General features: G+C 40.9%; 1 protein-coding gene across 3 annotated transcripts in view; it reads right to left on the bottom strand.

The window, feature by feature from the left end:
- Window positions 1-623: 623 nt before the first annotated feature.
- cln8 (CLN8 transmembrane ER and ERGIC protein) overlaps window positions 624-13,352 on the bottom strand; it is a 35,265-nt gene continuing 22,536 nt past the window's right edge. For 2 of the 3 annotated variants that reach the window (XM_041187550.1, XM_041187551.1), the window contains exons 3-4: window positions 2,923-3,644; window positions 624-2,141 (exon numbers count right to left, since the gene is read on the bottom strand). In XM_041187550.1, coding sequence (XP_041043484.1) covers window positions 1,827-2,141; window positions 2,923-3,486 — 879 coding nt within the window. In that variant the 5' untranslated portion in view covers window positions 3,487-3,644 and the 3' untranslated portion in view covers window positions 624-1,826. Of the gene's footprint in view, window positions 2,142-2,922; window positions 3,645-9,543; window positions 9,665-13,352 lie in introns of those variants that run through there. The other variant, XM_041187552.1, reaches the window with a different exon arrangement.

Here is a 13,352-nt window from a genome sequence, read left to right as displayed (position 1 = left end):
ATAACTACCCTGACATTTTGAGTACCTGTCCTGCATCCATTGGTCAGGATAGTTAAATAGATGACTGACACTGGGTAAGTTACCAGCCCTCAAAAAAAAGGGTATATAGATTGGTATCATGCTGGTGGTAGTGCGCTGAGGTGCTGGTGAAGTGGCACTGCTCATTGGGCAGCTGCCTTCTTCAGATGGAAGGTGGACCAGAGGAGGAGGAGGAAGATAGAAAGATCGAGGGAAGAGCTCTCTAACACTTCAACTAGAGAGCGGAATGATGTTATATAAGCTGTTACAGGTCCTATACTTCTGTATAATTAGTTAACATATCATATCTAAACTGTTTTTTTCTTAATAAACCATCCCTGAAGCCGGGAAATCTTACAATGTGAGCGTTGCTGGCCAGGCCAGCACTTGTTGCCCATTTCTAAATGCCCTTGAGAAGGTGGTGGTTAGCTACCTTCTTAAACCACTAAATCAAAAGGCCCTGCATTCTAGACGTAAGGCAAATTAAAGATCCAAAATAGCAAAGGAACTGCGTGGGCATGGTGAAGTTTTTTTGGAAAAAAGCCAAGTTGCAGTATATATATTTATATATTTATATATATATATATATATAGATGAAACACAAGGATAGCTTCTCTGAAATAAGTTAAGAAATGTTTATAGTTATTAAATAAAACATGGTTGATTTGCATCTTCTGCCAAATCTTGTGCAATTCTGGTAGGATTTTCCACCCAGTAATATATAAAAATGGGTTTCATAAGGATCAATGCATCCCAGAAAGTCAATTATTACACAAACCTAGAACTTTAACAGATGGACGAACACTTAAGTTTAAGACTGAATACTGTATTAAAATGAATAAAGACACTTTTATATAAGCATCTTTCATGACCATAGGCCATTCCAAAATTCTTTACAGCCAATCATGATTAGTCACTGTTATAATATAGCTATCAGTTTACACACAGCAAGGTTCCACAACAGTACTTTGATAACAGTCTGCTTTGTGTTGTTGGTTGAGGGATAAATTCTGGCCAAGCTACCATGGATATCTCTACTGCTCAGTACTATACTGGAGTGTCAGCCTTGATTTTTGTGCTTAAGTCTTGGAGTGAGTCTTGAACCCAGAGCCTTCTGACTCAAGAGGCAACAGTGCTGCCAACCAAGCCACTGCTGATAGCAATGTTAAGAATGTAAAAAAGATTCAACTGTCCCACAACAGTGGCATCATGAAAATACTGAAGTGTAAAAGCGTGTTTACATCTGACAGAATTATTACATGATTAAAGCAAATTATTGCTGCTTCAATCTTTGAGCTACAGGTACAAATACATGATGTATCATTATCAAACTTTTTCATGTAGAAAATAGCCAGTAGTCTTGAAAGATTCCAATGATGAATTAAAGTATCCATTTACTCCCAAACGCATTGAAGTTATTCAGATATTTACTTATTTAGTTAGGGAAATTTATTACCATCTTACAACGTTTTTAAAAAAAAATATTGAACTTTTAGAAAAGCATTACTTACTTTAATGCTAAAAGTCTATCGTTAACTAAATTCTCAAGAGCAGTTGTTGAATAAGTTTGCCAAGTTCCTGTTTTGACTTATCTACATTTGGTATGTGTCACTTATTGCACAAGCTTGCTTGTATAAAAAGGTCAAGTTCTGACGGGAAATGATAAACAAATACATGTTAGATATCAAATTCAATACCCAGGGATACAGGGCAGCTAACCTCACTGAGTAGATTTATGTAGTTTAGCATGTTAGGAATATAATTTTGCATGTTTGGGGTTTAACATTTCCCCCACATTATATTTCAAGTCACGTTGTTTTCTTCAAAACCTTGTTTGTTTCACCATTTGCCCTCCCGCTGATCTCCTTTGTAAAGTTCCAGTCAACTGGGTTCAAAAGTTGCAATGTTTTCTTACGTGTCCAATGAGGGTTGATTATGAAGGTCAGGAGGAAAAGTCCAGAAAAGAACAACACTGCCTGTGGGACTGGTACATGCAGCTTTATTCTGTCCAAATTCTGCCAGCACACCCACCATATGTGATAGGTGAGGATCATACGACAGTGAAACATGTGGATCATGAGCCACTGGTTTAATTTCCAGAGCAGGATATGTGCAAAACCAGCCTAGGAAAGGAGGATTAAAAGAAACAATTAAGACATAGTGGGCAAAATCAAAATTTGTCCTTGCCTCCTCAAACTGTACTGTATTCTTTAGACATAGTTAAAATGCAGCACTCTTTTCCTCAGAGTTAAAACTCGGAGCCGATAGAAATATCAAAGTTTCTTAAACTATAACTCCAATCCCGCAACAAATTAATCTAATCTTTTCTTTATAACAGGTACTGTGAAATGGAACATTTTTGTATGGGCTTGAATGTTCATTTTCACATCAGCTATTTTTCTACAAACTGAAAATTTCAACAAATATTGCTGAATTTAAATATAAAAATAACCTCATTTTTAAAGAGCAAAAAAAAAGTTTTGAACCATCAGGATTAGACAACAATTGTTCTGGCAATAATGGCACTCCCCAAATGTGCTGCAAAACAGAGGCATGCATGCACATGTGCACTTCAAAGATAGCTGGAGAATCACTATATTCCTGTTGGTGGAACTATTGAACTACTAGGAATCAGTCTACCAATTCACCACCAGAAAAACACTGCAGCCTAGAAACAGAAATATAGAAATATATGACAGATTGCATTCTGAATTAAAACTCAAATTTATTTGGAACTAACCCCTGATCTCAGAATCAGTTTCCTGTTTCGAAGAGTAAGTCATCAAAGGCACAAACATATTTGTTTACGGCCAACTGAAACAGAAATTTTAAACGCAGCCCCACTGGTTTTACGATTTATTTTGGTCCTATTTTTAAAAATTGGAGCAACATTAATGTTCTTACCTTCAACAGGATCCAAGAAATGCAAGTGAATGGAGTGCTCATCTCCAACAATAGTATCATCATGGGCAAATAGTGGCCTGCATTGTCCCATATCAAATTGGTGGCAAAACCAGAAATGGCAAAAAAGTGATGGATAGCCAGTGCCATGTCAAATGTTCTGAAAACTACATTGGACCCATGAAAAGCTGCATTCTCCAACACAAAGAAGCCAAATGCTGTTAAGATATTGAACCAAGACCAGTCCTGTTGAGCTAGTATTTTATCAGCATACAATTCTGAATCTTTAAGGAGAGCCCAAAGACCCGCAACCATGCCCTGGATTCCAAAAACACCACGAGTGACAGCGAGATTCCAGAAGACTTTCTCCTTTGCTGGCAAAGAGCAGTAGGTCACAGATAATATAAGGCTTAACCCATGTGAAAGAATGAATATTACAAAATAGAATAGAAAACCAGCAGCAATCACAGTGCAACGGACATTCCAAGAAGAATAGTTCATGTCAAAAAGGCTTTCTGAAGTGTCAACCTTGTGAAAGGAATTAATTTTGTCAACTGAAGCGATCATATTTAATTGAAGTTTGTATTGTAGCCAATTAATTTTTGGTTGTCTGGTCAAGAAAATTCAACCAGCAAAAGCAAAGTTTGTCTCCACATCCGAAGTGCCTGATGAAAAGTCCATCCAAGTTTACAGTATCGCAAAGGCTCTGGACAACTACAAGTCACCTAGAGGAAAAGAAGCACAGAATTAACAAATGTAAAAGGTCAACCAACCGCTGCATATTTTTGTTGCTGTTTCACAGGCCTAAGGTGATTCAAGTTATAGACTAAATTTTCTTCCAAATTAATTCCTGCCACTCCCCCCTATCCCAAAAATTGTGGTTCTTGCTTAGCTACACTCACGGTCAGCTCTCCAGTACCTCGCCTACATGGCCAGCCTTCATATTTAAGACAACACAGTTGAATATCAGCAATCCTGATTCTGCCTTCACCAGACACAGCTTATCAGCAGGGATCACTACAGAGCTATCAGGAATAGGATTTTAATTTTTGCCTCACCCTAATCCAAGGGTCCAATGTTAAAAGCAGCAGCCCCCACCACTGCCCTTACTGAAATTGCCTAACATAGTGAAGATTGTACATTAAATCAAGGATCTTCTTAGTCCGCATGACTATATCTTATTAGGTGGTGCAGTTACCCACTCTGCCTTGGATAGGGGGTGTGGGGGGAGGGGATTGTTTGTAGAATCATGATGTTGAGTGCATTGGCTTTTAAAGGCACAATGATGCCAAAATGAACATAAAATTCAGCCTTTTGCACAAATTAAGAGCAAATTATGTTCAGCAAATCAAGTTTCTGGGATCTTGTAAGAAACATCCTGTTAGAAGCTGGCCATGCCAATGGGAGTTTCTACTAATTATCCATGTTTGCAGGATTTTGAGTCTTCTTGTGGACACAAGGAGACTAATAGGGATGTTTTAAAAGCTTTTGAATGTAATTTTTAAAATGTACTAATAAGCTGATGACTGTACACCAATTCTATATAATTTTTAAAATTTCAGCAATTTAAAATCAGGTTACTCATAGGTAGTGGATTGGCACTGTGAATAAAACTTTTTGTGATAAAGGCACCTTCAGCTATTCATAATACTGCACAAAGTTACTACCTTTAAATATAGAAATGAACATTTTAAGAGCAAATTCTTTTAAAAGAATGTTTTAAAATTCTGGCCAGTTATGCTGGCTCATGTCAGATTTCACATTAAGTTTGAGTGGAAACCTGAGGGAGAAAAGATAGTTTGGAGTTGAGGGGTAGGGAGGCAATTTGAGAGCCATTGACATTCAGATCGCCGATTTCACCCCAAACAGAAACCTATAGTAACATGCATATATTTGCATTCAGCATTTAATGCCTTCCTTTGTCATTTGAGTAATACCAAACTATATCCATATAAAAATAAAAGCAAAATGCTGCAGATGTTGGAAATATGAAATAAAAACAAAAAATGCTGTAAAAATTCAGATCTGGCAGCGTTTGTGGAGAGAGAAAAACAGTCTTAACGTCTCAAGTCTGTAAGACTCTTCTTCAGAGCTGAAGAGAGGTAGAAACGTGATGGGTTTTATGCTGTTGATGCGGGAGGGGGAGGATCTTCTTCTTATCGTGTCCACGGACAGTCTATACGTGGCCCAGCCAGAACTGGACACATTTTTGCGCCTTGTTGTTGAATTCGGCGAGATCTGCAACAGTGCAGGGTTCCTCTAGTGATAGGCTTTGCAGGAGATGTTGCATAGTCTGTAGCTCAGTTCCACATTCACAAGTTGTCGGGCTGGTTGTATATCCCCATTTGCTTAGTGACACCTTTGAATGACCTACACCAGTCCTAAGTCTGTTAAGGCACTTCCAGGTTGCCCAGTTGGGGGAAGGCTTTCATCTGGTAGAATTTCCATCACTGGGGGTTGTTCGAGACTGGCGAGCCAGTCTTTCCACAAGGCGATGCGGGCTTCAGATGGGGTTGATTGTAATGGAACAACACTGTTCATGAAGCTCTTCCTTGACTTTAGGCGGCTGGGTGTAGGTGTATGACCATGTAGAGGGTGCCTCTCATCTGATGTCTGACAGAGTCGCTCTTTCTTGCTGGCTACCGTTCTTCTTATAAATCAGGGGGAGCGATACCTGCCAGGATATATAGGCTGTTGGTGTTTGTTGGTTTTAAACAACCTGTGATAAGTCAGTAGCTTGCATTCAGAATGGCATTCATTGTCTTAGCATGAGTAGATCTTTCCCATGCAGGGCAGGCATATTCAGCAGTGGAATAGCAAAGAGCAAGTGCACTGGTTCGCAATGTTTGAACTTGTTCCCCATTTTGTGTTAGTGAGCTTATTCAGGATGTTGTTTCGTGTTCTCACTTTTGCCTCTGTCTTTTCGATGTGGTTCTTGAAGGTGAGGCATCTGTCAAGGGTGACTCCTAAGTAGATAGGGTGCTCGCAATGTGTCAGTATTGCTCCACACCAGGTTACTTTAAGCTGGTGTTTGGCTTCATGGTTTCTGAGGTGGAATGCACAAACTTGTGTCTTTGATGGGTTTGCGCGAAGGTGGTTTTCTTCATAGTAGGATGTTAGTCCCTCCAAGGCCTCAGAAAGCGTTTTCTCCACAGTGTTAAAATCAGTGCTTTGGGCAGTGACACTTAAGTCATCAGGGGGAGGATAACGTTAGAGCATGTGGAGCAAAATAAAAAGGTCAGGGATAGGTTGGAGATCAGGAGAGATAAAATGGCAAGGATATCATGGACTCAAGACGAAGGGAGTAGTGATGATAGTGTTAAAAACTAAAGCAGGTATTAATAGCAGAAGGGTCAGCACTTTCTGAAAACAAAACATGAGAGAACACAAGATACTGACTGGCACTGGGGTGGGGTGGGGGTGGGAAAAATGTCCAACAGGAGAATATATTGAGGAAAGACGGACAAAAATTGATACACAGATGAAACTCATACAATAGCCAGAAAGCAGAAACATTACTTTCCCGATGATTGGTCTATGATGTCAAATAGCTCATCCAATCTGAACATTAATGGCTTGGATTATCATATAATATTAGATACAAGTTACTTTTTTAATTATTTAGGTATATATATTTGGTATACATAGGTATATGTCACTCAATACTCTATGGTTGCAGCACTTGAATGTCACCAGGTAGATGCAAACATATTGCATAAAAACACCTGCATGTAGTATATATGCAGCACTTTCAATGCCACATTACAATAGAAAGCACCCACAAAATTGCTAAGTATTTCTGATAAAGTAATCTCAATAAAAAAGTAGGTCCCAAAACACAAGTCCTGTAGACCTTTTAACTCCTTGATTCACAATTGTGAATTTTACTTCGAACACACACTCAATTAACCAGAAGCTAATTTTAAGACAATATTTGCAAAAGTTGTTTTAACTGATTGAGATACAAATATTAGACAGGATTGGGAATACAAAACAAGAGTGCACAATGCTGAGTTGTTGCATCAAGAGATCAAAACTAAGTCCATATGGTTTTATTTTATACCTAACAAAATCAATTTACAAGAGAATTCTAACTTAGAAGAGTCCATTTTGGCTTTATATACATACACGTCTTTTGGACCATCTATAATGTTGCCACTCCTCAAACCTTAATTTTTCTGGATACTATTCCTTTTGAAAATATTGTGAAGAACTTTTACATCAGGCAGAGGGAATTAAACAGGAGGAATGAGTGTTAAATCAAGCAGATGTTATTTTTTCATTAATTTATTCATGGGATGTGCCTGGTCACTGGCTAGGCCAGCATTTACTGTCCATCTCTAACTGCCCTTGAAAGGTGGTGGTGAGCTGCTTTCTTGAACCACTGCAATCCACATGAAGGTACACCCACTGTGCTGTTAGGTGGAGAGTTCCAGGATTTTGACCCAGCGATCATGAAGGAATAGTGACATTGTTCCAAAGTCAGCATGGAGTGTGGCTGCAGGGAAACTTGGAGCTGGTGATGTTCACATACGTCGGCTGCTCTTGTCTTTCTAGATGATAGGTCACAGGTTTGGGAGGTGCTATTGAAAAATCCTTGGTAAATTGTTGCTATGCATCTTGTAGATGGTACACACTGCAGCCACATTGTTCTGGTGCTGGAGGGAGAGAATATTTAAATATGGCAGGTGGGATCCCATCAAGTGGGCCATTTTGTCTCGGATGGTACCGAGCTGAGTGCTGATGAAGCTAAACTCATTCACACAAGTGGAGAGTATTCCATCACACTCCTGACTTATGTCTCACAGATGTTGGAATGGCTTTGCAGAACCAGGAGCTGAGTCACTTGCCACAAAATAGCCAGCCTCTCACCTGTTCTTGAAGCCACAGCATTTATCTGGTTGATAGTTTTAGTCAATGGTGGCTCCCATGATGTTGATGGGGGTGCTGATGCTGGTAATGCTGTTGAATATCAAAGGGAAGCGGTTAAGCTCTCTCTTGTTGGAAATGGTCATTGCCTGGTGCTTATATGGCATGAATGTTACTAATCAGCCCAAGCCTAGCTGCACGTGGTCAGGTGCTACTTCATTTCCTAAAAAATATTGTGAATGGAACTAAACAGTATGCAATCATCAGTGATCATCCCCACTTCTCACCTTGTGATGGACGAAAGCTCACTGACGAAGCAGATGAAGCTGTTGGGACCCAGGACACTGCCTAAGGAAGTGATATTCTGCGGCCGAGATGATTGGCCTCCAACACTCGCAACCATGGGGAGATTTTCCCCGTGCTGGGTGGGCCAGTCGGGAGTGGGTCAATCGCTGACCACAATTGGCTCCACACCACCATTTTACATGGGCAGGCAATTAAGGCCCGCCCAGCATGATGCACAGCCGGTAGCGCTCAGCGCTATCTGTACGGGCAGGGGGAGGAGGGAGAGTTGGAGCCTGCGCTCTTTCACGCATGCACGCGGAAAAGCGCAGAAATCTCCGAGGCACAGAGCTGCCTCGGGCATTAAGTTCATATTGAAATCTTTAAATAAAGATAAAAATTATTTAGACATGTGCCCTCGTGTGACAGTGTCACGAGCTGGGACATTTTATGAATTGTTCAAAAAAATTTATAGATTTTTACTAAACCTTGGAATCCTCATCCCGCCCATGGATGAGGTTTCCTGAAAAATGTGAAAGCTGCTTGGGCTCTTTGCCTGCCCACCAACCTTAAGATTGCACGGGCAGCCCCGTTAATTATCTGAATTAGTTTCCTACTGGCCTTAACAGGCCTTTGACAGTTTGGTGGGCACACAGCTGCTCCTGGTGCACACCCGCTGAACGAAAGACCTGAATGACACGCGGTGGCATCAGGGTCCACGCCCAACCTCACCGTGCGTGATTTTACATGTCGGCGTGCTGGGCCTGCCCCGCAAACTGCCGTGAAAATTCTGGCCCCTGTTCCTTCATCCATCTTCCACTCTCACCTCATCTTAGGAAATTTAACTTTTTTGTCCATGTTTGGGCCAAGGCTGTAATGAGGTCTGGAGTCAAGTAATCCTGGCAGAACTCAAACTGAACATCAGCGTGCAGGTTTTTGGTGAGCAAGTGCTGCTTCATAGCACTGTCGACTACACCTTCCAACACTTTGCTGATGATTGAGAGTAGGACAGTTTAACACTTATGGCTGAAGACTGTTGCAAAAACTTCAGCCCTTCCTTTGGCACTCGTGCTGGACTCTGCAATCATTTAGGGAAAGGATGTTCATTGAGTCTCCTACTCCCATTAGTTGTCTAGTTTTCCACCACTATTTAGGACTGGCTGTAACAGGTCTGCAGAGCTTTGCTTTGAGCCATTGGTTGTGGGATTGCTTGGTGTTCTATAGGATGCTGCTTGTCCTGTTGAGCATGCGCATAGTCCTATGTTGTGGCTTCAGCAGGCTGGTGTTCTTTTTGTGCTCCACAGTAGATTTAAGCTGGTTGTTTCTGTTGGCAGCTGATTCACAAAGCTACTACCTCATTAACATTTGCTAAGATGACTATAGAATTCCAGTGACATTTAAAGGAAAGTACAAACTCATTATAAAACCTTTCAGCTAATAGCGGAAGCTTTAAAGAGCAAGTTTTAAACCTACCTTGAGAGGCCAGGAGGAGCAGGAATTAGCCAGCAGCACAGTGCCTTCTGCTTATACAATATGGCCGTCTGCGCATGTGCACTGGTCCATGCAGACATCACTCTGTCGCGCCCAAAGTTTGGGTTTTGTAGGCAAGAAATGTTTGCAGGTCTTAATGTCTTAATCAGCATTAAAAAAGCAAACACTGAATGACAATGAATGAATTTCAATCCAGCAGCATTAGATCTATGAAATCTTGTTCTGCTGCCAGTCTGATTCAAACAGTAAACATGGCGGAGAAACAGTAGAACTGTGTCATAGTCAGAGTCACAGAGGTCTACAGCAGAAAAAAGGCCCTTCGGCCCATCGGGTCTGCATCAGTCAAACAAGTACCTAACTATTCTAATCCCATTTTCCAGCACTAGGCCCATAGCCTTGTATGCCATGGCATCGCAAGTGCACATCCAAATATTTCTTAAATGTTATGAGTGTTTCTGCCTCTACCACCCTTTCAGATAGTGAGTTCCAGATTCCCACCACCCTCTGGGTGAAAAAAATTCTTCCTCACATCCCTTCTTAACCTCCTGCCCCTTAACCTTAAATCTATGCCCCCTGGTTATTGATCCCTCCACCAAGGGGAAAAGTTACTTCCTGTCTACCCTATCTATGCCCCTCAATTTTATACACCTCAATTATGTCCCCCCTCAATCTCCTCTGCTCCAGGGAAAATAACCCCAATCTATCCAATCTCTCCTCATAACTAAAACTCTCCAGCCCAGGCAACATCCTGGTACTCTAGCTGTGGTCTAACCAGCATTTTATACAGTTCCAGTATTACCTCCCTGCACATATATTCTATGCCTCGGCTAATAAAGGCAAGTATCCCATAAGCCTTTTTAGCCACCTTATCTACCTGTCCCACTACCTTAAGGGACCAGTGGACATGCACACCAAGATCCCTCTGATCCTCGGTACTTCCCAGGGTCCTACCATTCATTGTGTATTCCCATGCCTTGTTTGTCCTACCCAGGTGCATCACCTCACTTATCTGCATTAAATTCCATTTGCCAATGATCAGCCCATCTATATCCTCCTGTAATCTAAGGCTTTCCTCCACATTATTTACCACCCCAATTTTTGTGTCATCCGCAAACTTACTGATCAACACTCTTAGATTCAAGTCTAAATCGTTTATACATACCACAAAGAACAAGGGATCCAACACTGATCCTGTGGAACCCCAATGGACACAGGCATCCAGTCACAAAAATACCCCTCAACCATCACCCTCTGCTTCCTGCCACTCAGCCAATTCTGGATCCAATTTGCCTTGGATACCATGGGCTCTTACCTTTGTTATCAGTCTCCCATGTGGGACCTTATCAAAAGCCTTGCTGATGTCCAAGTAGACTAAATGCATTGCCCTCATCTGCACACCTGGTCACCTCTGAAAAATTCAATCAAACTGGTCAGACATGACCTCCCCTTAACAAAACCACGCTGACTATCCTTGATTAATCCCTGCCTCTTCAAGTGTAGATTAATTCTGTCCCTCAGAATTGCTTCCAATAGCTTCCCCACCACTGAGGTTAAACTGACTGGCCTGTAGTTCTCTGGTTTATCCTTTCCTCCCTTCTTGAATAATGGTACCACACTGGCTGTCCTCCAGTCCTTTGGCATCTCTCCTGTGGCCAAAGATGTACTGAAAATTATGCCAGAATGCATACCATTGGCAGCAAACAGTCATTAGCCACTGCAGCAGCAGTGTTTGACCCTCATCTTACCCCCATCATTTCAAGTGTTCTTTAATTTGTCAATATTGATAAGGAAAAAGGTCTGCTAATATTGCATCCAAGGGGGGAGACAGTGCATTGTGGTATTATCACTGGATATGTATTCCAGAGACCCAGAGTAATACTCTGGGGACCTGGGTTCAAATCCCACCATTTCAATTGATGAAATTTGAATTCAATAAAAATCTGAAATTAAAAGTCTGATGATGACCAAGAAACCATTGCTGATTGTTATAAAGACCCATCTGGTTCACTAATGTCCTTTAGGGAAGGAAATCTGTCATCCTTACCCGGTCTGGCCTACATGTGACTCCAGACTCACAACAATGTGGTTGACTCTTAAATGCCCTCTGAACAAGGGCAATTGGGCGTGGGCAATAATGCTGGCCTAGCCAGCGATGCCCACATCCCATGAACAAATAAAAAGAAAGTGGCACTAGCTAATGAGCATCCTCTATCTTGACAGCTGGCAAAATTCCATATTGCACAGTGTTAGTTTTCATGTCCATGTAGAAAAAGCAGGGATTCTGTATCCCTTGGGTAGATTCTTCCTCCAGTTTCAGTGCTTCATAGGCTCAGACCTTAATGGCGTAATTCTAACATATCACAAACTTTCTAAAATAGCTCTGAAGGAAGGTCATGCAAACTCGAAACGTTAACTTTGCTTTTTCCCTCTCCACAGATGCTGTTAGACCTGCTGAGTTTTACCAGCATTTTCTGTTTTTGTTTCAGATTGCCAGCATCCACAGTATTTTGCTTTTGTCTAAAGTAGTTTCTTGGTTCATAACTTTAACTAGAATTTGGAACAGTACTTTAAAATGCGTCACAATATTTCCTAAACCAAACATCATGTAACCTCAGCATTTTCCCCCAACAATGAAAGCCTTGACCTATTAGAGATATGCATTGGTTCCCTGAAAAATGCCAAGAGTTCTGAGGAAGTACTGTGGTAAAACTAAGTTCCTAAAAACTGATACATTCTAACAAATCCATTTAAAGATATTCCTGTGTTTTTTTTAAAAAACACAACAGTAGTTTTCACATTCCTAGATGTTGAATCATGAATAAAAGTGTCATTTTAACCATTTATAACACATTCGGTTTGAGAGTGAGAAATGTGGATCCATAACAAACTTAACTAAAGGCAATTATAAGGGTATGAAGACAGAGTTGGCTAAAGTGAACTGGAAAAATAGATTAAAATGCAAGATCGGAGAGAAGCAGTGGCAGGCATCTAAGGAGATATTTCAGAACTCTCAACAAATATATATTCCCTAGAGGGAGAAAGACTACCAGAAGGATTCACCATCCAAAGCGAGCCAAGGAAATTAAGGGTGGTATCAAATTGAAAATAAAAGGTGTGTAATGCTGTAAAGATTAGTGGTACGTCAGAAGATTGAGAAAGTCTTAAAAATCAGCAAAGGATGACTAAGAAAAAAAGAGAGAAATTGGAGTATGAGAGAAAACTGGCAAGAAATATGAATCACAGTAAAACCTTCTACAATGGTATAAAAAGGAGAAGAGTAGTTAAAATGAGCATTGATCCCTTGTAGGGTGACACTGGGGAATTAATACTGGGAAACAAGGGAATGGCAAAGTCATTGTACAATTTGTACCCTTCTCCACGTTGGGAGACATATAAAGCACCCAAGAATAGTAGAAAATCAAGAGGCAAAAGGGAGGGAGGAACGTAAAACAATCACATTCACAAGAGAAAAAATAATGGGAAAACTAATGGGACTCAAGGTTGACAAACCCCCTGTACCTGATGGCCCACATCCTAGTGTACTAGAAGATGTGGCTGCAGAGATAGTGGATGCATTTGTTGTAATCTTCCAAAATTCCCTAGATTCTGGAAAGGTCCTATGTCAGATTGGAAAAGTGCAAATGTAACACCTCTGTTCAAGAAAGGAGGGAGACAGAAAGCAGGAAACTATAGCCCAGGTAGCCTAATGTCTGTCATTGGGAAATGCAGAAATCCATTATTAGAGAGGTAGCAGCAGGACATTTAGAAAATAATACTACTATCAGGCAGTG

The sequence above is a fragment of the Carcharodon carcharias genome, chromosome 5 (assembly GCF_017639515.1).
Source record: "Carcharodon carcharias isolate sCarCar2 chromosome 5, sCarCar2.pri, whole genome shotgun sequence".
Classification (NCBI taxonomy): Eukaryota; Metazoa; Chordata; class Chondrichthyes; order Lamniformes; family Lamnidae; genus Carcharodon; species Carcharodon carcharias.
Note: the sequence above shows the minus strand (reverse complement) of the source record. Positions and strands in the feature narration are given on the sequence as shown.